Source organism: Artemia franciscana, chromosome 12, assembly GCF_032884065.1.
Source record: "Artemia franciscana chromosome 12, ASM3288406v1, whole genome shotgun sequence".
Taxonomy (NCBI): domain Eukaryota; kingdom Metazoa; phylum Arthropoda; class Branchiopoda; order Anostraca; family Artemiidae; genus Artemia; species Artemia franciscana.
Genome location: NC_088874.1, coordinates 20637122 through 20661049, shown reverse-complemented (window position 1 = coordinate 20661049; position 23928 = coordinate 20637122). Strand labels below are relative to the sequence as shown.

At 34.8% G+C, this 23928-nt stretch overlaps 1 protein-coding gene across 3 annotated transcripts in view; it reads left to right on the top strand.

Moving 5' to 3' along the window:
• LOC136033824 (uncharacterized) overlaps window positions 1-23928 on the top strand; it is a 39012-nt gene that overhangs the window by 542 nt on the left and 14542 nt on the right. For all 3 annotated transcript variants that reach the window (XM_065714755.1, XM_065714756.1, XM_065714757.1), the window contains exons 2-3: window positions 11401-12801; window positions 16000-16141. In XM_065714755.1, the coding sequence (XP_065570827.1) occupies window positions 11525-12801; window positions 16000-16141 (1419 nt within the window). In that variant the 5' untranslated portion in view covers window positions 11401-11524. The remainder of the gene's footprint in view (window positions 1-11400; window positions 12802-15999; window positions 16142-23928) is intronic.

Below are 23928 nucleotides of genomic sequence, written 5' to 3'. Positions count from 1 at the left end.
ATTTCAATAGGTAAGTCAACCTCCCAAGTAGACAAATTTATACGACCTACAAATCAGAATAAGGTTAACATAGAAGCTTGGCAATATCTTCCCAAAGTATTTTTTTGGCCCAGGATTTACTAGTCTACTGAAAGCAGTGCTGCAACAAGTACTCCAAATTTTTACTTAAGTATCAAGTATTAAGTACTCTTTGTTTTTTTACTTAAATATCAAGTAATAAGTACATTCCAAATTCTTACTTAAGTATCAAATATCAAGTACTTGCCAAAATTGTACTTAAGTATTACTTCAAGTACTTAATCTATATATATATATATATATATATATATATATATATATATATATATATATTTCTGATATAAAGCCCATTCTACCTTTTTTTAAAGCTATTCTGAAGGCTTCTTAGCCCCTTCCCTTGCCTATAAAATGTCCTCTGTCATTCCTCTCTTGGAAATCTGAATCCAGAACCAGAATTTCCGTTTTATCGTTTTTAACCGTTTCCCTTGTTCGGCTGGTACACACCCAATGAAGTCCAAGAAAATAATCTTAACCAATTTTCAACACAACGGCTTGAAAGGAAAAGACTATCAAAACAATTAAGTGCAGTCAAAAAACTCTTGATTGCATCAGACATATCAAATGACAGGATTAACACAGTGCACGTAGAGTTGAACTTCTGGCGATTAGTGTTCAATCAAATCTGACACGTTTGAAAAAATACAGGGTTATTCTGAAACATGTAGAAATGATGGAAAAAATATTTAAAGTATTGTTTTCCATTGTTTGGCTGGTACACACCCAACGAAGTCCAAAAAATAATCTGAACCAATTGTCAACACAATGGCTTGAAAGCAAAAGACTTTAAGTGTTCAGTCAAATCTGGCACGTTTGAAAAAATACAGTTATTCTGAAACATGTGGGAATGATAAAAAAATATTAAAAATATTTTTTCCCTTGTTAGGCTGGTAGACACCCAACGAAATCCAAAAAATAATCTGAACCAATTTTCACCACAACGGCTTGAAAGAAAAAGACTATCAAAACAATTAAGCGCAGTCAAAAAAGTTCTGATTGGATCAGACAAATCACATGACAGGATTAATACAGTGCACATAGAGTTGAACTTCTGGCGATTAGTGTTCAGTCAAATCTGGAACGTTTGAAAAAATACAGGGTTATTCTGAAACATGTCGGAATGGTGGAAAAATATTGAAAATAAAAAAAATAAACTTTGGATTGGCTTTAAAACAGATAAAAGGTAATAAAGTAGTTCATTCTCTTATTCAATAAGTAAAAACCTTAGCAATAAAAAAAACTCAAATTTAAAAGTAAGGAGCCAAGTGAGTCAGTTGCAGACTTTTTTAATAAGAGAAATCAAAGCTCAATAATTAAAAATCAAAAATCAATTGATGACATGTCTTGCCCTCGGCACCTTTACAAGGAAACTGCTTCAAGTTTTCAAGTTAAATTTCAGACACGCTACGAAAATGTATGGCATCTATATCCTTTGGCTGGTTTTCACTCAAGCAAGCCGCATGCTGTGTAGTCAATTCAAATGGTCGGTAAAACTCCCTACAAACATATATTATAAGATTACGGGCCTGCAGCAAGCCCACTGATTCAGACACATTCCATACGGCTGGTCAAACTGCAGAATGAATGAGTGAATCAATGAATGAAGTTTATTATCCGTAAAAGTAAAAAAAAATCACAAAGTAAGGAGTATTATAAGTAAACAAAAAACCAAAACGTTAAACAGCAAGAAAAAAAAATTCAAACTAACAAAAGAAAACATGGACTAATTAACCAGTATCAATATGGAAAAAAGGCTGCAGAAGGTCGTAAACGTGAATAAAGTAGATAGTCTTTTTACATAAATCATCACTGGAAAACCGAATCCAAGAAGGCATATCTATTAAACCAAATCGAGCAATTATTTTTCTGTTTTGGTGCCATCTAGGAAGCCGGAGGAGGAATTTGCAATATCTGAAATAAGCCACACATAGAGTATGGGGATTTTTCTTACGAAACAGATGAGCCATGCCTGATAAAAACAAAAGCACAGGGGCGCAATAAGCGTTATAAATCATGCACAAATCGTTTTGGTTGTAACGGCTTTTGTTTGGGGATATTTTTCCGTAAGCGACACTTAGATTTTTCACGGCTTGATTCACTAGGGATGAAAAGGTAGTGAAAAGTGTTGGACCGAAACACAGACCAAGCCAACTAACTAAAGAAGAACATGGCAGAATTGCAGTCCCAGCAATGAATGGAGCGACTGTATAAGGGCTATTAAAACAAATAAACTCGCATTTAAACGCATTAACTGACAGTCCAATCTTAGATAGTTCATTGGTTAATATAGTAAAATTGGAAAGCAATCCACGGCAAGTCCGGGCAGCAAGAAGAACGTCGTCTGCATATGCAACGGAAGACAAACCAATATTACCGTAAGAAACAGAACTTTTAAGGGACGCGGACACGATGCAAGCACCCATTTAAATATACTGGAAGACAATACGGCAGAAGTTCAACCTATCTATTTCTAGCAGCAGTTTTCACACCATGAAGTGGCAAAAACCATGAGACTAAGTCAAAAATCTTCTGAGAAAAAAGGAATAAAACAAGAGCTAAGAGCTCATATGGCACTTGTGACGAAGTCAGAAGAGCCAAGAGCTCATATGGCACGAGCTATAGTAACATTATAAGAATCAATAGATTAATTTAAAAGAAAAATCAGAGGCTTAACGCGGGTCGGCATTTAAAATAAGAGCTCTGAGACACAAGGTCCTTTTAAATATCAAATTTCATTAAGATCCAATCACCCACTCACAAGTTAAAAATACCTCACTTTTCTAATTTTTCCTCTCCCTTCATCCCCCCCAGATTATTTAATCGGGGAAATCAACTTTATCAAGTCAATTTGTGCAGGTCCCTGACATGCCTACCAATTTTCATTGTCCTAGCACGTCCAGAAGTACTGAACTCACCAAAGCACTGGATCACCCCTAACTACCCCAAAGAGAGTGAATCCAGTCCGGTTTCGTCAATCCCGTATCTACGACATTTGCTTATTCTACCCACCAAGTTTCATCCTGATCTCTCCACTCTAAGCGTTTTCTAAGATTTCCAGTTTCCCCCTCCTACTCTCCCCCAATATCACCAGAACTGGTCAGGTTTAAAATAAGAGATCTGAGAAATAAGTTCCTTCTTAATATGAAATTCAAAATACCTCACAAACGGTCATCCGCTCTTAAATTAAAAATATCTCAATTTTTTTTAATTTTCCCGAATTAACACCCCCTCCAACTCCCCCAAAGAGAGCAAATCCATTTCGGTTATGTCAATCACGTACCTAGGACTTGTGCTTATTCTTCCCACCAAGTTTCATCTTGATCACTCCACTCTAAGCGTTTTCCAGGATTTCCAGTCCCCCCCCAATCCCCCCAATGACACTGGATCTGGTCGGAATTTAAAACATGATATCTGAGTTACGAGGTCCTTCTAATATGAAATTTCATCTGATGAAATTCAAGACCCAATCACTCCTTTGTAAGTTAAAAATATCTCATTTTTTCAGAATTAACCCTCCCCCCAACTCACCAAAAGAGAGTGAATTTGTTTTGTTTATGTCAATCATGTATCTAGGACTTGTGTTTATTTTTCCCACTAAGTTTCATCCCGATCCCTCCCATCTAAGAATTTTCCAAGATTTTAGGTTTCCCCTCCAATATCACCTGATCCGGTCGGAATTTAAAGTTAGAGCTCTGAGACATGATATTCTTCTAAATATCAAATTTAACTAAGATCCGATATAATTTTTCCAAATTAACCATCCTCCCACCCTCCTCCCAGATGGTCGAATCGGGGAAACAACTATTTCAAACTTAATCTGGTCTGGTCCCTGATACGCCCGCCAAATTTTAGCGTCCTAGCTTTTCTGGAAGTGCCTAAACTAGCAAGACCAAGCCTGACAGACCGACAGACCTACAGAATTTGCGATCACTGTATGTCACTTGGTAAATACCAAGTGCCATACAAAGTAATTTTTTTTCTAGGAATGGAATATTTGGTTGAAGGTTGTCTTCAGTATGACTTATTTTGGGAAAGGGTTATTTCCAGGCTTTGGGCAAGCCATGGGTGGAAGTAGTTATAGGCCCTACTAAACTGAAGGAAAACTCGACTTTCGTAAAACTTGAAACCCCCTCCCCCTCACCCTATTTTAGATAGGGATTGTGATATCAGAGCTCAATATACACCCTGATCCAAGTCATCTTTGATCTAGCTTTCATTTGGATCCGTTGCTCCATTCGCAAGTTATACTAAATTAAACCAAAAGCTTCACTTAGATCCATCAATCTCTCGCAAGCTACACTGAATAAAATGAAAAACTCAACTTTTAATTAAGATTGGGTCTCCATCCCAGACTTCAATGCATACCATACTCTTAGGCATCTTTATTAAATTTTCATTGAAATTCATCTCCATATGCAATTTACATTGAATTAAATGAAAAACTTAAAATTTTTCTAACACTTAAAGCCCCATCGCCCTAATTAAGCTCAAATTTAATCCAAATAGTTCAATTTCAATACAAATCTGACTGACAGTTCTCCCCCTATTCTCAATTGCACAGATGGACGGACAGTCAGACAGATCTCAAAATCCCATCTTGGTGGATATTTTCCACTATCCAAATAGATGATGATGCCTCGATGATGATATGCCATTGTTTTCCTTTTTTTGGATCCAATTAGCCAACATGGCTACCTAAAACGTTGCAAAATCCATCCGTCCATCTGTTTAATCACATATAGGGGGAGAAACGCTGGTTGGATTTGGATGAAAATTTTGATGGCCAGATTTGGTGCCAAGGATCATGAGACACATCAAGTTGAAAGATGAAGACCCTAGCTCAAATAAAAAAGGGGGAGAGGGCTTTACCTGCTAAAAACAGTTTTTCATTTAATTCAGAGTAACTTGCAACTGGAGTGATGGATCTGAATGAAAATTGAACCAAAGAGGCCTAAGACCATGACACATATCAAGTTTTGAGATAAAGACCCTAGCTCAAATTTAACAAGGGGGAGTGGGTTTTAACTCCTGAAAAATTTATGTTTTCTGTTTAATTTAGTATAACTTGCAATTGGAGAAACGGATCCGAATGAAAACTAGAATAAAGATGCCTAAGATCAGGGCTCATATCAAGTTCTGGTATCACAAACCCTATCTCAAATAGGGCAAGGGGGAGAGGGTTTCAAGTCTTAAGAAAGTTGAGTTTTCCTTTAATTTAGTAGGGCCTATAACTTATGAATGGAGTGACAAATCTGAAGTCAGATTCGTCTGAATACCTGAATTTGCTGGAACAAATTTGACAAAGTACCACTGCATTGGATCCAGCTAGAATTCCCTAGGCTTTTTTATTGCAAACAACATTTAGATGGGAAAAGATTCAGAGCTTCAGTAGTTTTACCAATAATATGGTCCTGAAGATGATGAAATGGTAGAAATCTGGTTCAGTTGACAAGATGACAAAACTTAAACACTGATGTCAGAAATATAAGCCCAAATGGACTACAGTATGCAACATTTAGCAAAAAACAAGGGATTTTAGCTCACTGTCGACCAGTGAACTGTGAAATAATTTCAATTTTCTTTGTTATATAACTTTTAAAAAAAATTAAACCAAGTGTTAATCATACTATAATTTTTTTCATCAAAAACAAATACCTTATTTCATATCCAAAAATAAGGTATGGAGCTATATCTGAGTTTACGCTAAATATAAAGGGTGATGTTTTCTTGTACATTGCCAAAGCACAGACACACAAAAGCTATATCTGAGTTTGCTCTAAATCTTAAGGTGATGTTTTCTTGTACATTGCCAAAGCACACACACACAAAATTTTTGTGTCAAAGGTAAAGTATTTGAAAAACAAGTACATTAAAAGTATCTTAAGTAATAAGTATTTTGTAATCTTACTTAAGTATCAAGTAATAAGTACACCCTAGAGTTTTTACTTAAGTACAAGTACAAGTAATGGAAAATTTTACTTAAGTAGTACTTCAAGTAAAAGTACTTCAAGTAAGTGACAGCACTGACTGAAAGTTTCATTTTCCTAACCTAACCCCTTTCCAAGATAGCAAAAAGTAGCTAAACTAGGCTTTTACTAGTCTAATGTTCTAAACACCCTATTTAGCTATTAATAGGGCAGAATAATTTGAAATTATTGACTCCATTAATTGACCTACTTTGGCAAAATTTTAGATAAGGGCCTTTTTGCAACTTTAATAGTAAAGATAAGGTCAAGAATAGCAGATCTTAAGAAGGAGACATAATAAGACAAAAAGATATATTTTTAGATTGCTAATTTATTAACAAAGCTCATTCCTATGATTGTTTACAGTTAAACCAATTCATCCCCAGCCAACCTCCTAGGAAGCCATATGGGTGCACAACCCTAGGTCATATACAAAATTAACACAGTAAATTCATTGTTTAATTTTAGTTACTTTTTCCTATCTTGGGAAGGGGCTAGATTAAGAAAATAAAACTCTCAGGGATAGGTCTACAGACTAAAGTAAGCCTATGCCTTATGAAGGTATTATGAAGTACCTACCTCCACTCCCTCCTCTAGAGGGCAGTGACCTTTGAAAATCATTGTGTCATGAAAGTGAAAAGATTTAAAGAAAAAGATTCAGAAACACATATCCCACAGGTAGGAGGCATGACATTAGGTGACATAGAATTTGTTTACTCAGGCAGTAAGGATGGGGTGTGTAGACAGGGAGTAGGGCTCATGATGGATAAGGAAGCTGCTAAGTCCTTTTTAGTCTGGAAAGGTATTAATAATGGAATACTAATTGCTTTTTTTAGAACTAAAAAGCTCAGGGTGTCAGTTATAGTAGCAATTTTGTAGGTATGACAACCTAGTTATAACCAATAAGGTGTTTGGCAATAAATTGGCCCATAAGTTGACATTGTATTCACATGATGGTAAGACAGCAAACCTTATTGATTATTTTATTGTAAACCAAAGACTAGCAGGATCAATACAAGATACTAGGGTGTATAGGAGTGCTGTTATGTAAAAGTAAAGATCACCATCTAGTAGTGTCTAAGGTTATTTTAAAGCTGAAATTTTGGAAGGCTAACTACCTCCCAGATAGTTATAATGTTGGTAGACTCCAAGATGAAAATTTGAGAGAAACCTTCCAGGAACAGTTGAATTCTAAGCTTGAGAGTTTAAAATTTTATAATGTGGAAGATGGATGGAAAAATTTTAGAAAAACAACTTGTGAAGTTCCTGATGGTGTCTTAGGGAAGAGTGTTAAGACTGCAACTAGGAATATTAGTGAAAAAGCTTTATGTTTAATAGAGAGCATAAGGGGCTTGTACAACAATTATCTGAGTGATAGATCATATGAAACAAAAGGAATGCAAAGAAAGTAGAGAAAGCATTAGAATATAAACTAAGGAGATTTGAAGTGGAGGCCATGGCTAAACTGCTGAGGATCTGGAAGATACAGCTAGATGGCATAATAGTAAATTATTTTACTGGAATGTTAATAAATTGAGAGGGAGTAGTCAATCTGGACTAATCCTAGTTAAAGATAGGAATGGGGGCACTATTAGTGATAAGGAAAGAGTTAAAGAAAGATGGACAGAACATTTTAAGAATGTGCTAAACCAAGATACACTTGCAGGAAAAGATATAGATGAAAATGAAAAAAATTGTGATACCTTAAAGACTAAAAAATAATAAGGTTCCAAGTGCTGATAGTGTGATCAATGAGTTTCTTCAATATGATGGCTCTGAGGTTTGAAATAAGCTACTGAAGATTATCAATATAATTTTTGAAAAAGGGGAAGTACCTAATGATTTTAGGAAAATATTAATTAAACCACTGTATAAGAAAGGTATAATAGGTAGCAAATTACTTAGTAATATGATACTTTTTAGACTAAGAGATGCTGTAGACAAAGTTCTAAGGGAAGAAAGGTGCAGTTTTAGAAAAGGTAGAGGATATGTTGACCAAGTTTTCACTCCTAGGTTAATAATTGAAAATTTCCTTTGTTGTCAAACACCTTTGGTCCTCAGTTTTATTGATTATGAGCAATCATTTGATTCTGTTGATAGAAGAGCATTAGCAAAGGTCTTATCCTTATATGGTATACCAGATAAATACATTAAAGTGACTTGTGCTATGTATAAGAATAATACTGCTGCGGTTAAGGTAGGAAATGAGGTTAGCAACTGGTTTTGTATTAAATCAGGAGTTAAGCAGGATTGTGTTCTATCCCCCTTTATATGGATCATTTTGATGGACTTCATCTTAAGGAGCACAGGGAAGGCAATTGGAGAACACAGAATCAAATGGAGAGGAAAAACACTGTTTGACTTACATATGCTGATGATTTGAGAATATTAGCTGAAAGTGTGAGCAAAAAGGATACGAGTATAGGTTTGAAAATTAATGTTAAAAAAACTAAGTGACTAAGGCTAGGAATAAGTGAAGATGAAAAGGTGACATTGGGTAACAAAAAGATTGATCAGGTGGGCAGCTTCACTTACCTTGGTAGCATTATTAGTAAAGACAGTGAGAGCAGTGAAGATGTTAAAAGTAGAATACCTAAGGCTCAGGGTGTTTTTTCACAGTTTAAAAAGTTTGGAAGAATAGGAAGATAAGTCTGCAAACCAAGATTAGAATAATAGCAGCTACAGTGATGATAGTGGTCAAATATGGCTCTGAAGCATGGGCGCTCTGAAAAGTGGATGAAAATGTACTAGATGTTTTCCAGAGAAATTGCCTAAGGATTGTTCTGGGTACTTTGCTGACTGACTGTATTTCAAACAGTAGGCTGTAAAAAAAAAAAAATTGGTTCAATCCTGCTTTCTAGAGCTATAGTGAGAGAAAGGTTGAAATGGCTAGGCCTCATTCTGTGGAGGAAGGATGACAGATTACTGAAGATTGTCCTTTTTGGTCTACCATCTGGGGCTACATGGAAAGCAAGTTGTCCTTGTATGGGTTAAGAGGATGGGATAAATAAAGATTTAAAGGAAAGGAGGGTGTAAAGAGGGAGGCCTTTAATAGATTAGGTTGGAGGAGGAACATACATAGCAGTGTTGGCCTCAGGTGGCTTGGTACTGCAGTGAGCTGTTAGTAGTAGTAGATTTTAAGGAAAAATATGTCTTTTAATACTCTTGTTAATGTAAGAAATCAATGATTTTCATATGATTGCCAACATAGCTCAAAAGTTTGATTGTGTTTCCATTGATTTTTATAAGGCATTTGGCAAGGTTTCAATACCTCAAAATCACCAATAAATAATTCCTGATTGGGCTTAGTGTTGTATATAGAAATTGTTTTGAGAAAATTTTAAATTAAAACTGTAAGTGACTCCTAGTGTACAAGAAAATATTAGTTTTAGGGCATGACCTCCTCAAAATTGTGGCCTCAGATGTAACAATTTTTCAATTTATTTGAGACCTAAGGATCATTGCCTGTATTGCTACACAGTTGTCACACTTACGTGGAAAAATTGAACATTTTTCATGTATGGAGAAGCTTATATTAAATTGCTTACAGACCAAAAAACTGGTAGTTGCAATAATATTTGCACACATTTTGATAAGGGATTTCAACATTTAAAAACCCTAAAAAAGAAAACAAAAAGTTTGAAGCTTTGTTGATATTGTTGTTAGAAATCAAACTTTTGGTACTGTAATGATAAAATATCTTTGAATAGACTTTAGTATGAAATAACATTAAATTTCCTAAAGATTAAAAAAACTGGTAATTTCAAAAATATTTGTAAATATTTTAGAAAGGGGTTACAACAATTCAAAAACCTTAAAAAGAAAACCAAAAGTTTGAACCTTAGTAAAATTTGTTGTTAGAAAAACATTGTTGCCAAATTTCTTTTCTTATAAGCATAAGCATTGTCTTTTTAAGATTTAAAAAGAAAGTTGAAAAATTTTAAAGTTTACTTAAGAATCACTAAAGTTATTGTGTAAACTGCAAAAATATTTATAGTACCAGAGCAATAATTTTAATGTTTTCATTCAATCTAGAAAACATACCTAAAATTTTAAATTGAGTTTTTTTTTTGTCAGATGAAATCCAATAACTGCGTGATTTAGCTTACAGTTTTGAACACAAGCAGTTATATAAGGTCGTTAGGAAGGCAAAAAAACAAAAATTTGTAATTAATGCAAATGATGATTCGATATTTTGACAAGGAATTACAACAGTTCAAAAATCCTAAAAGCAAAAGCCAAAAGTTTGAAGCTTAGTAGGTCTAGTTGTTAGAAATCGGACTTGCTTTAGTAAAGATCTTTGAAAAGACTGCAATATGGAAAGACAGTAAATTATCTGTGGTTAGAAGACAAGCAACAATGAGAATCCATATATTAGAAGCTTGCCATGTGTATTTCAAAGGTGGCAAAGCCATATACAAAACTGATACAAATAAGCATAATAACAAGTAGATACAAATAAATAAATGAAAAAACTATATATCTAGGAGATATTGACTTAAAGATCCCCAATAGGAGCTCATCATTTCCACCACTAAGCAAATCTCCTAGATTTGCCATGTCATTGTGCCTAAGAAAAAATGTCCCAATCCATCCCCCAAAATGCTGCATACTGGGCAAATTCCTAACTTCTTTGGAAAATTAATATCCCTCCAATTTGTTAAAAGGGGACAGTTAACTTGCACCTAATCCAAATTTCAGTATATTTAATTGGTAAATTCAACATAAAGTAATATTCTTCAGCAAAACTCTTCAACACTTCCTTAAAAAAATAAACTATTTGAAACACTTGTACCACTGCCCCATTGTTGAATCTCTTCTAGCCTAGTCCTTAAATCTGTAAGAAAAACATCTTCACTTTCTTTGGGGCATTGGTTATCATTCCATAAACAGGAGAAACCACTTTCATGCAACAATTTTTTGATCTGGAATGGCCAAAATTTTTGTGTATCCTTGGTTGTGGGTTGTGTAGCTCATTTTCGTTTCAATGCATTCTTGATATAGAAAAATACAGACAAATTGAAAATGGTAACAAGAAGAAAAAAATGCAGCTGCTTAAGAATTAATACTAAAACAGCCTGATTAAAAGTCAAGCTTGATAGCTAGTTAAGAAAGCTTCCTAGGCGTCCACAAGGTAGAACAAGATTAAGTTTAAATAGTGGTAATTGAGTAGAAAAAAAAAACTTTTTCCAGCCCTTTTGCTATAGATATGCACCTACTTATTCATTTGTATCCTGTCAGCTATTGATGATTAATTCTCACTAAATATTGAGGTAAAGAATTCTAAAACATGTTCCATGACAATGTCTTTGTACTAGAATTGCATAATCATGATTGTATCTGTATTCTTTCTTTCTAGATAACCTTGCTCAAAGAATGATAACGTGAAGTTTGGTTTTACTTTAAGAAAAAATCAAGTTAAGAATCCAGGCTGTGCATCTTTAAGTTATGCTATTATTGTTATTGAGAAGAAATGACATAAAATGGCTCAAGAGTTTCTGCCAGTGTGCGATGTCCTCTTTAATATTGTTTCAATGGCTTCATATTTCTGTGATATTGTTTTTGACATAATAACAGCCTATACGCTATTTGCATCTGAGCAGTATATATGGCTTGGTCTAGCTTGTTTTTTCATAACATTGTCAATAATTACATCTCAAATCCTTTCAACAAAGTTGTTTCTTCAACATATTCGTGAATCACAAAGCTCAAAAGAATGTGATAAAATAGTTGTCCTTCTTGTCCATTACATTGGTTTTGGATTATTATGGAGGTACTTCAAATTATTCATTCCAGTGGATGTCAGATATGTGAAGGGGGAAGTGAGGGACTTGTGTCTTCTGAGACTAATTCATGCTTTTATAGAAGCTGCCCCTATGTTACTGCTGCAGTTATATCTTATATGGATAAAGCAGGGACCAGAAGAAGTGACAGATTTAAATATAGTTTCAACAGCTCTGTCTTTATTCAGTGTTTGTTGGGCTTTAGCTTCATTCAACAAAAATATGCGGAAACAAGATGTTCATAAACTGGTGTTAACTTGGCTTGGTGTTATTTTCCAGTTTCTTTGGAGGCTGGGTATGGTCACATCCAGAGCTATTGCATTGACAGTTTATGCAACTGTTTATTTCAATTGGGTCTTTCTGGTAATCATCCTCCATTGGATGTGTATGTTTTTGTGGTTAATATCACCAAAGAGTATATTTTATGGTGACAAAATTCAGAGAGGAAGAAAGGATTTTTATTGTGCCTTAATTGCAATTATTTATGTATTCTGTTATGTTAATTTTCAAGAAGCCAGGCCTAGATTAAAAATGACTGCTTTTTATGTGACAATGTTTTTAGAAAATACACTACTTGTGGCAGTCTGGCTTATTGGTTTGCATAATGTCAATGTTTGGTATAGAGACTTAGCAACAAGTGTTGTGTTTATATCTTTCTTTTTTGGAATTTTTTTCATGGCATTGTATTATCGTTATTTCCACGTGAAGAAATTAAAATACATCAATAATAATAGTTACAAGTGCTGCAAGAAAAATGTATGTGATGTACATAAAAATTTTGAAGTAACATTGACTTCTGATGGTGGTGTTGAATATGAGAATACGAAGGAATTATTTGAACGAAGAAATAATCACGCTCATTGTGCTAATAGTGCTGCTGGTGTGTTTAATTGTAGGTTTAACCCTGCTATGATGAGAAAAAAGAAGAAACCAACAAGTTTTGTTCCCCCACCTGTTCCTGTTATTTCATCTTATGTGTAAGCATATCTATTTTTGTCTGTCTGACTTTTCGTTTTTTTTCATTGTCAAACCATGTATTAGCTTCACTCAAGTTCTTTACCTTTAAACGAAACAAAATTAGAGTACTGGTGCAGGTATGTACCTGTTGTTAAGATTCAGTGGGGCTACAGAAGTTGGCATTAAATAGATTGGGATGAAGGAAGTGCATATATAGCTCTCTTGGCCTCAGATGGCTTGGTACTGCAAGGAGTTGTTGATTATGGTAGTAATAGTGGGGTTAATTATGGGAAGTGTTTTTTTACTATTAGTTAACCAAAAACAATGGACTTTGATTTAGTTGTTCACATTTCAGATAAGACTGAACCTTCCCCCTTTTTACAAGTGTGACTCTGTGATTAAATGCATTGAATAATGTCTTACATACATATATATTATATATATATATATATATATATATATATATATATATATATATATATATATATATATATATATATATATATATATATATATATATATACATACATATATATATATATATATATATATATATATATATATATATATATATATATATATATATATATATATATATATATATATATATATACACTACTACTACTACTACTACTACTAATAACTCGCTGCAACACCAAGCCGCCTGAGACCAACACAGCTACGCACGCTCCCCCTCTAACCTAATCTATTTAAAGCCTCCCTCTTTACACCCTCCCAGGAAGTTCCCATTGCCTTTAAATCTTTATTTATGACATCCTCCCAACCCAGACTAGGACGACCTGCTTTCCGTGTAGCCCCAAACGGTTGGCCAAAAAGGAAAATCTTCAGTAATCCTTCATCCCTAGAACATGGCTTAGCCATCTCACCTTTCTTTCATTATAGCCCCAGAAAGCGGGATTGAACCACACTTTTTGTACAACCTACTGTTTGAAATACGGTCAGTCAGCCGGGTACCCAGAACAATCTGTAGGCAATTTCTCTGGAAAACATCTAGTAAATTTTCATCTGCTTTTCGGAGTGACCATGCTTCAGAGCCATATTTGACCACTGTTATCACTGTAGCTTCCAATATTCTAATCTTGGTTTGTAGACTTATCTTTCTATTCTTCCAAACTTTTTTTAACTGTGAAAAAAACACCCTGAACCTTAGCTATTCTACTTTTAACATCTTCACTGCTCCCACCATCTTTACTAATAATACTACCATGGTAACTGAAGCTGCCAACCTGACCAATCTTTTCGTTACCTAATGTCACCTGTTCATCTTCACTTATTCCTAGCCCTAGTGACTTAGTCTTCTTAACATTAATTTTCAAACCTATTTTAACACCATGAACTCGTAAAACCTCTAAAAATTCATTCATTTTGCTCACACTTTCATCTAATGTGCTTAAATCATCAATGTAATCTAAGTCCAGGAGCGTTATTCCTCCCCATTTGATTCCATGGTCTCCAATAGCCTTTCCTGTGCTCCTTAAGACGAAGTCCATCAAAATGATCCATATAAAGGGGGATTGAACACAACCCTGCTTAACTCCTGATTTAATACAAAACCAGTTGCTAACCCCATTTCCTACCTTAACCGCAGCAGTATTATTCTCGTACGTAGCGCAAATCACTTTAATGTATTTTTCTGGTATACCATATAACGATAAGACCTTTGTTAACGCTGTTCTATCAACAGAATCAAAAGCTTGCTCATAATCGATAAAACTGAGGACCAAAGGTGTTTGACAACGAAGGGACTTCTCAATTATTAACCTAAGAGTGAAAACATGGTCGACACATCCTCTACGTTTTCTAAAACGGCATTGTTCTTCCCTTAAAACTTTGTCTACAGCATGTCTCAGTCTAAAAAGTATCGTATTACTCAGTAATTTTCTACCTACAGAGACCAGACTAATGCCTTGATAATTACGACACTCACTCTTGTCACCTTTCTTATACAGTGGTTTAATTAAGGTTTTCCTAAAATCATTGGGTACTTCCCCGTTTTCAAAAATCATATTCATAATCTTCAGTAGCTTATTCCTAACCTCAGTGCCACCATATTTAAGAAACTCATTAATCTTACTATCAGCACCTGGGGCCTTATTATTTCTTAATCCTTTTAGGACTGTCGCTAATTCTTCCTCACTAAACAAATCTTCCTTCACATCCAAGGTATCACAAACTTTTTCATTTTCATCTATATCTTTCCCTGCAACTGTATCTCGGTTTAGCACATTCTCAAAATGTTCCACCCATCTTTCTTTAACTTTTTCCTTATCACTAATTGTGGCACCATTTCTATCTTTAACTGGGACTAGTCTGGATTGGCTACTCCCTTTCAATTTATTAACATGCCAGCATAATATTTTACTATTATGCCATCTCCTCCACTTCACATCTCCTTCATATATATATATATATATATATATATATATATATATATATATATATATATATATATATATATATATATATATATTTTAACCTGTACAAGCGATGAACTAAAATGGGCTGGCCCCTCCTCCGTGCCAAATTCTTAGCTGAAAGAAAAGAACCATGAATGTTTCGAAATGGTGAGAGTTTGTAGGATAAAATTATAGTATATATATAATATATATATATATATATATATATATATATATATATATATATATATATATATATATATATATATATATATATATATATATATATATATATATATATATATATATATATATATATATATATTGTTAATCTAAAAACCGAAAGAAAAAGATCTGGAGCTTAAAAACAGGATTAATTATTTCCTCTTGTTGGTAATGAATATTTTTTCCTTTTTGACCTTTTTTCTGCCAAAATGTGTTAACATGTATATGAAATGCATGGATGGGAATTCACAATTCCTACTTGGTTTAATTTTTTTTAAGCTGGTTGGTTCCACTATTAATTATTCAAAACAAAATGGCCTGCTACTTCCACAATCTTGTAATGGCTGGACGACTTTCCTTTGAACTCCCTATCCTTCCCTGGAAACCTCTGGTTATACTACCAAAAATAAAACAATAAATGTGTTCACTTTAATGTCACTAAATTTTTTTTAGGGAGTGCATTTCACTCAGACATATGGTCAGGGAACCACTTTATGGAGGTGTCCCAAGTACCACATCCCCCCATGTGTTTTGTTAAAGATTGATGTTATTCACCTTTTTGTTTTCACTTATTAGGTATTCATCAGAGAAAGCCTCATTGCCATTCTGGAAGAGGCCACCATCAAGATCAGATTCAGTTGCTGGTAGTGTTTCTTCAAGGGTGGATATCCAACAGAAACTACAGGAAAAAAAACGTCAGCAATTAGCAGAACTGCAGGTAAACTACTTTTTTAGATTGCCTACAAATATTTAAAACTTATGTAGATTAATGTATAGACCTCTTGGCCTCCTTTGGGATTTAAATCGTGTTATCTTTTAAATGGAATAGAACTGAAGATGGCTTTGCAAACTCAAATACTACTACTATGGATAGCTCCTTACAGCACCAAACTGTCTGAGGCTAACATAACTATGTACACTCCTCCACCCGCTTTATACAGAATTTAAGAAAAGAAAGACCCATCTTAATAGTAACCAAACTCTTAAAAAAATAATTTTTATGATTATATATAGGCCCACTTTAAAACAATCTGCTCTGATTCCAAATAAGGAAAATCAGTAAGTTTCTAGACACTTGTCTAAAGCTATTAATATAAGACAGTTTACATAATTTTCGCAAAGTAAAAAAATGTCCCCACCCCCAAAAAAGAAAGTAGGGGCAGAGGATTCTTGATGAAAATTTCACCGTCGTATCCAGCATACCTGATAACTCTGGGGCAGAAGTTTCAATTCTTCATTGACAAAAGTAAAAGTATATTTGTTTCTGATAATAATAGTCATGGATACATTTTTGTGATTTTTCAGGGGTAATTTTATTACAATAGTTGTCATAGGATATCAGAAAAGGGTTCGTTTGAAAGAACATTAGAAGTTCTTTTGTCTATTTTCAATAATAAAAGAGATCATGTCACAGCAAAGCGGTATTTTTTCTGTTATGTTGTACAAAATACCAATTTTGGCCCAAAGAGGGCTAAAATGTTGTGTAGTACAATAAACAAGTGATTTCGAATTATCAAAAGGTTATTTTCCTAGCGTCTTATTTTAGAAGCCTTAGTGACTCAAGGAGACCCATTTGTCTCTAAAGATATGTTTAGTTCATACAAAACAAAAGGGCATTATGGGTTATTATTTTAAGTTTTATTTTACTGAAGTGATTCATTTGAGACTTTATTAATTCATGTAAACTAGGGTACGGTTGCGCAAAAATTATTTAGGGGAGGGAGGTATTTCGGTGGTGAGGGGGAGGGTGCCTGAACCCTTTAAGAGCACATTTGTAGGTTAATTTTTTCTAACTTATAGTGACAATTTCCTTCTGCAAAATATGACGGGGGTAGAGTCAAACCCCTAAGCTCTCTGGATTATAAGGTGTTTACTTAGACTAAACATACAATATGAGTTTGGTGGGACAACAAATCCCTACTCATTATAAAAATATTTATAGTGTAACGTATCAACAAGATTGATATGCTCACCATAAAAAAAGGAGTGGGTGGGGATGCATCTACTAAAACCAAGATTTATTTGAAGAATTGGATAAAAAAAAATTGAAAATTAGCACCCTACCTTAGAATTACCTAATGATAAATCTCAGTTACCATTGATAAGGATGAAACATGTGGACGCACCTCAGGCACATCCCAAGTTGTGTCCCATGGCTTGCTCCACTAATTCTCGTCAACTGATGATTTTAAAGCTTCAACATCAGGATCGAGACTGTCTTCTGGCTGAAGGAATTCCATAGGTCAATCAATTGGTTAGAGAATAAAATTTTTTACAACCTCGAGTTGGTATACTTACCGTAGAGTTTCATTGCTTCTTGGAACAATTTTGTTCTTCTGTTTCACCAAACTTGGGCTTTTCAGTCGAGACCATTCAGTTCTTTTCCTTTTGATTCACTCTGTGAGTTGGAATGAGCTACTGCGTTGGCTGCTGCTCATTTATCTTGAAGACGCTTAGTTATCTTGCAGTAAATCTCTTGATTTTAGGAGTTTAATATCAGAGGATCTATATTGTGTTCTGTGCTTTATGTGCAGGTATGGTCAGATAGACTCTTAGCTGATAGTGAGACTTTGTGGTGTTTGAAGCACTTTAATAGTTTACATTGCAGTTTGTACTGTGTAGACGACAGCATATTACTTTCAAATAGGCAATGACCAGTTGTTTCAGTTTTTATAATACAATATTCTCAAAGAGAGGTGAGGGAATTGAGCCACTTGAACTAGGAAATTGATTCGACAACGCATGAAAATTTACCTCATTTGAGCCAGATCGAGTTTTATGATAAATTTTAGAAAGGTGCTTATTGGGGAAGTTAAATAAATTTGGTTTATTTGTATTTGACATTACTTCTGATATTCTACAGTGATATATGTATCTAATGGGGATCTATCTGCCACTTGTGTGGTTAGTATTTAGAGCATTTTTGCAATTTCATTTTCCTGATGGTCACTATTATGCGAAGGCCCATGAAATTTAGATGCCCATAGTGCAGACTTCGTGCCGATAGTGGTTTGTCAACAGTGGTTTCATCCAAAGTGTGCAGGCATTTCTTTTGAGGAGAGAAAATAATGGGGTGAGTGGTTATGTTGAAACTGCCAGTCCACCCGTTCTCTGAATGATGACTCTGAACCATTTCTAACACCACTTTTTCCTCCTTATGGCTTTAAACCACGCTGTACATCCAAGTCTGTCACAAAATCACCATGCCCAAAATCAGTTTTAAAGAATCAAGCTTCCCAAGTCCCTCCTTGTGTTGACTGTGTTAAATATATCAAACAGCTCGCTGATCTCTGAGCTAAATACAATTCATAGTTAAAGAAGAATTTAAACCATAAAGCAGCCATATAAGGTTTGAAAAAGCAAGTTGACATTTTCTTAATTACCAAAAAAAGGGTAACGATATTCTCCATGAACGTGATCTGGAAAATAAAGAACTTAGTTATGATATAAACTCCCATAATTCCCATCGCCTTTTTTATGAAAGATGAACTTTCAACTCTACAAAACAATCAAGCGACCCTAAAATCAAAAATCACCATATTAAAAGAGGACTTAAAACAACGAAGCAATTATTAGTACACTAGGGGATAAATTGTCAAAGTTCATTAACTCCAACATTAACTGCAAAAGATCCCAAGAGAGTATATAAATACACACTTGTAGTATGACTACGGATGACGTTCTTGAGGTCGTCAATGGTTTAGTGATTTCCGGTTTGTTACATAAATTATCAGGTGATAATGAACCAAATGAAAGGAATAGCAAGGTTACTGAAGAGTCATTACCAGACGATGATACTGTTATTATTTTCGAAAAAAATTACAAAAGAGAAGGATAAAAGGAAAAGAAATGGAGGCTAGGTTTAAAACCCAACCTTTTTTAGGGCAGCGCCGAAAGCATTAACGACCCCCTTGTCCCCTGATTCGTGCTCCAGCTGACTTCTAGTCTTATCCCCCTGCATACCTGATGAAGAGCAGCATACCCCAGGAATCCCTCCCTCGAAATTATCCTCCGTCCCAGGTATGTACGCTTATCCGGTCGACCCAGTCCCTCAGTTCACGTTACCCAATTCAGACTATCCCCAAACCTACCCTTACTCACATCCCTCCCAAAAATCCACATCCCATAGAAATAAATCCTCTCCGTGCATCCAAGAATTTAATAACTGGTTCTGACCTCCATCCGTTTTTTTCCAAAATAAACCTGACCCTTCTCCTCTCTGACACTCCACCCAACTTCCCTTTCTCAGCATCATCTTGCATTGCCATTCCTCCCTATAAAGAAGACTTCCAATTTGACTTCCCGTATCACCAGGAAACCTTTTCCCCATCCCTTGCACTTTATTCCCTATGGGTACCCTACCAATGTGACTCTGATTTGAGAGTTCCTGCATGTGAAAATAATTCTGTAATAAATACTCCGCCCCAAAAATTATCTGCACCATCTCATAGCCCAAATTTAAAACCCACCCCAAGGATTACTGAAACTCAACGACAATCACGTTTCTCCAGTCGCTTTAAATTTCCAAAACTTGTAATCATTAATATCAAAAGCCTTAATTTGGATAAATTTACTGAACTCAAGGCTCTATGAGAATTAAATCAAATTGACGTTATAGCTGTTACAGAGGTACAGTTTCATGACCAAAGGTCTCTTCCTTTGTCAAATTATTCAGAGTTTATTAAGCTCTGTCCTTTGGACCACCCACTTGGAGAAAAGGAGATGGTGTCATGTTTTTTACTAAATGCAACCTTTTTCCTAAAATTATTCCTGTTTCTACTTTATCTGAGTACGAGGCAATCTTTTAGCTAAGTATTAAATCTAAAGTACTCCCCCGTTCCTATAATATCATTGCAATAGCTGTCTTCTATTACTCGCCAAACCAAATATTGATGCAAAATGCAAATTTCCCCAGCAGTTGCAAACCAGCTGATTTTGTTATATCTAAGTACCCAAATGCCGGACTTTTTCTGGTTAGTGACACCAATGAACTTTAGATGAATTCAATTTGCTCCTCTCTAAAAGTTAAGCAGATAGTTAAAATACCAGCAACTAGGGGAAATAACTCTCTAGATGTCATTCTAACTAATTTGAATAACTTTTACAGCCCCCCTATCCTCAGCTTTGCCTCCATTTGGTAGGATTTATCATTTTCCCTCCTCCTGTCCCCCTCTTTTAAATTTAAGCACACATTATCAGTAACTTATTGCTTTTTCTGTCCCCTTCAAAATGCTGGTCTTCTTTCTATTGGAACGTGGCTGAGTACTGAGGATTAGTGATATTCATAACTTGCGTGATCTTGATGGAACAATCACTATCTTTCACAAAATGCTAAACAATAAATATCTAATTTCTTTCCCTGAAAAAAAGACTTAAAAAGTGCTCCAGTGATAAACCATTCATTAGTCAACACATAAAAGCGCTAATTAGAAAAAAAATGATTCTTTTCAGAGATGGTAAATTGGATGAAGCTAATAAACAAAGAAAAGCAATTAAAAAGGAAATACGTAGATCTCCCGATCCTACTACAAGAAAAAAGTCAAAGAATTGTTTACCAATAAACCAAAAGTCGGTGTTCCGAGGCAGAAAAGTTGCGTGGTTGGAGTCTGGACTAGTTTGATTTCAACCTACCATAATCCCCAGAAGTTATTGCTAATAATCTTAACAAGTTCCTTGCTTCTATCGTCCACAGCCTTCTGGCATTGTCTTATCAATTACCTACTGATATTCTCTCATCTGCTTTCCCCTCCGTATCTCCGTCTCAGATCGAAAGAAAAATTGGGAAACTACGAAAAATAAGTGTCTGCCCTTTAGATACCCCGTTTCCTCTTATTAGTGCTTTCATTGACTTTCTCTCAAAACCCTTGTCTTTTTTTTTCAAGGAGATTACTGAGTCTCGCCAATATCTGTAAATTTGGAAACATGGTTTTATAACCCCCTTGAAAAAGAAAGGCGGAAAACCTAGTTTAGAAGGTGTTTGTCCTATTTCAATCACTCCTATATTCTCTAAATTTTATGAATCGTTCCTTGCAGATTGGCAAAAGGAAAAAAATCATATCTTTTACTGACCTGGGACAATTCGAGAATATCAAATCCGCTTCTATTTCCCATTACCTTGTTTTTCTTATTGACTCAGTTGGAAAAACCTCGAAAAACCTAATTGCTGGCTAAATTTAATTTCCGTTTACCCTCGAAAAGCATTTGACATTGATAGCCACAATATTTTGCTTGAAAAAATTGTAACTGATTTCAATATTAATCCTTTCTTTCTAATCTTTCTTTCTTTCTAATCCTTTGTCTAATAAGTCACAGACAGTCACAAACAAATATCAAAATCATTATTCCAGCCCCCTCCCTCTCCACAATGGAGTACCCCAAGGTACTCCCCTAGGTCCCCTCCTTTTTCTGTTACGATAAATAACCTTGCTAAGGAATTTCCTGATAGATAGAAATTTGTGGGTGACCTAACGGTTGTAACTTTGTGTCTCCGTTTTGCAAAAAATTCTAAACGTTCTGTCGCTTAACCTCCAGGTAAAACCTTTGTTGCCCTCATTACTGATAAAATAAACCGCTAGTTTTCCTTATTTTTTCTTTGGTAGTGGTGATACCCAAGTTTTATGTCCGTTTGATTCTTTTGTTCCATCCCCTTTGTTTATATGTTCTCTTTAAAACCTATTCAACGCTAATTTGATCTCACTCTTTTTTAGTTTTGTTTTAGCTTCTACCTACTTAATTTTCTGACATTTTGGTGCTTACTTTTTGTTTTGTTGACTAATGAAAGGCTTTGCCTTTTCTATTTTTTTGTTTTTAACATTGTTTAGCCAGTTTTTTAGTTGTTGTATTATTTTTATTATTTTTTTATGGTTTTATGACTCCAAAATGTGAATTCGGTTCTTCGGGGCTTGTGGTAGTCATTTTTTGAAATTAAATAGCTTATCTTACCAGTTATACCTGAGTTGCTTGGATAGGTTTTTATGCCCCTTGAAGCAAGAATTTAAATAATGCTAAAACGATACAATGTGTCTATATCCATCTTATACTGAGAAGATGAGTACAGCAGCTCTAGGCTTGGCAAAGAGTTGGAATAAACTATAATAGTTTCTAAATTAGGAATCAAATGTTGTTTATTCATAAGATGGCTCTAATGCCATGATTATTACATTTAACTCTGCAGACATTATAGACACATTATCATACATTCTCTCACCCATCGCAATATTAAGGTGTGGGAGAAAAGCTCCACTTGTCACCTTCTCATTCATTCTGAAACTATCACCAAACATTGGGAAACGGTTTTTATATGTAATTGTGTTAAATTTAGCAAATGTTTTCTGGATGAAAGCAATGTGGTTAAGTTATTCAGTCCACTTTGAGAAATTAGTATTGATTGTGGGGATTGACCAACTACGTGGGGGGGATGTAGGTGCAATAGACTTTTCTGCCACTGAGAGTTTCTTCTGGGTACTGGCAAATTCATTTGCAATGCTTCTATACATGTATGGGTTTCTTAACCAGCTATGCAGGGTTTGTGAGCTATTGGTTTCAGTTTTTGTCAGGTTATTTTTTAAAATCTTTGTCTTTCATTTATTGTTGATAATCCACTCTCAGTAGACATAAACTTAGTGCTTGTTGGTTTTCTAAGACCAAATGTGAAACGAATTTTATCATTTTGTGTTGTTTTAATTTTTTTTTTCATCTGGGTCCCTGAACAAGCACCATAAAAAATGAGCCCATAATCAATATAGGGTCTTATATGTGATTCATAAAAATGGAGTAAAGTTTTCTCATTACAACTCCAGGGTGTGGGCAGTAGTCTTTTTATTGTTCTGATTTTCCTATAGCATATTCTCATTGTATTTGTGATGTGAATGTGGAAATTAGGTTTTGGGTCAAGTGTAAGACCTAGGCAATTTGCTTGATTATCCTCTGGAATGATTATGCCATTTTGTTTTAGTTTTGCATTAACATTTTTTTTTCGCTTATGATGGAATTGGATGATGTTCGACTTGGTAGGTGGAATGGGTAAAACAAATTTTTGAGAAAATTTTTCAAATTGAAAGTGACTTTTGCAGCTTTAAATGCGCAATCTCAAAGGTATTGCCAGTTGCAAATAATACCAGATCATCAGCATATTGTGAGGTGGGAGGCTCATATCCCAGAGAAATAGAAGAGGCAGCTCAGGACTGCACCCTGAGGAAGACCTTTGGTTTTTATAGTTTTGGGTAAGGAGGCTGAACCTAAACAAATAATGATACTTCTATTTTCAATGTGTGGCTTTAAGAAGGATACTAACTTTGAGGATAATCTAAGATTTGCAAGCTTTGCTAAAAGGATCTGGTGGTTCCCATTGTCATATGCCCCATCAAAATCTAGGAATGCAGCTACTAGGACGTTATTTTTTTCATACTACTACTACTACTTCTTCTACTACTAACAACTCACATCAGCACCAAGCGCCTGTGGCCGAAATAGCTACAAACGCTCTTCCTTTGTCCCAATCTATTC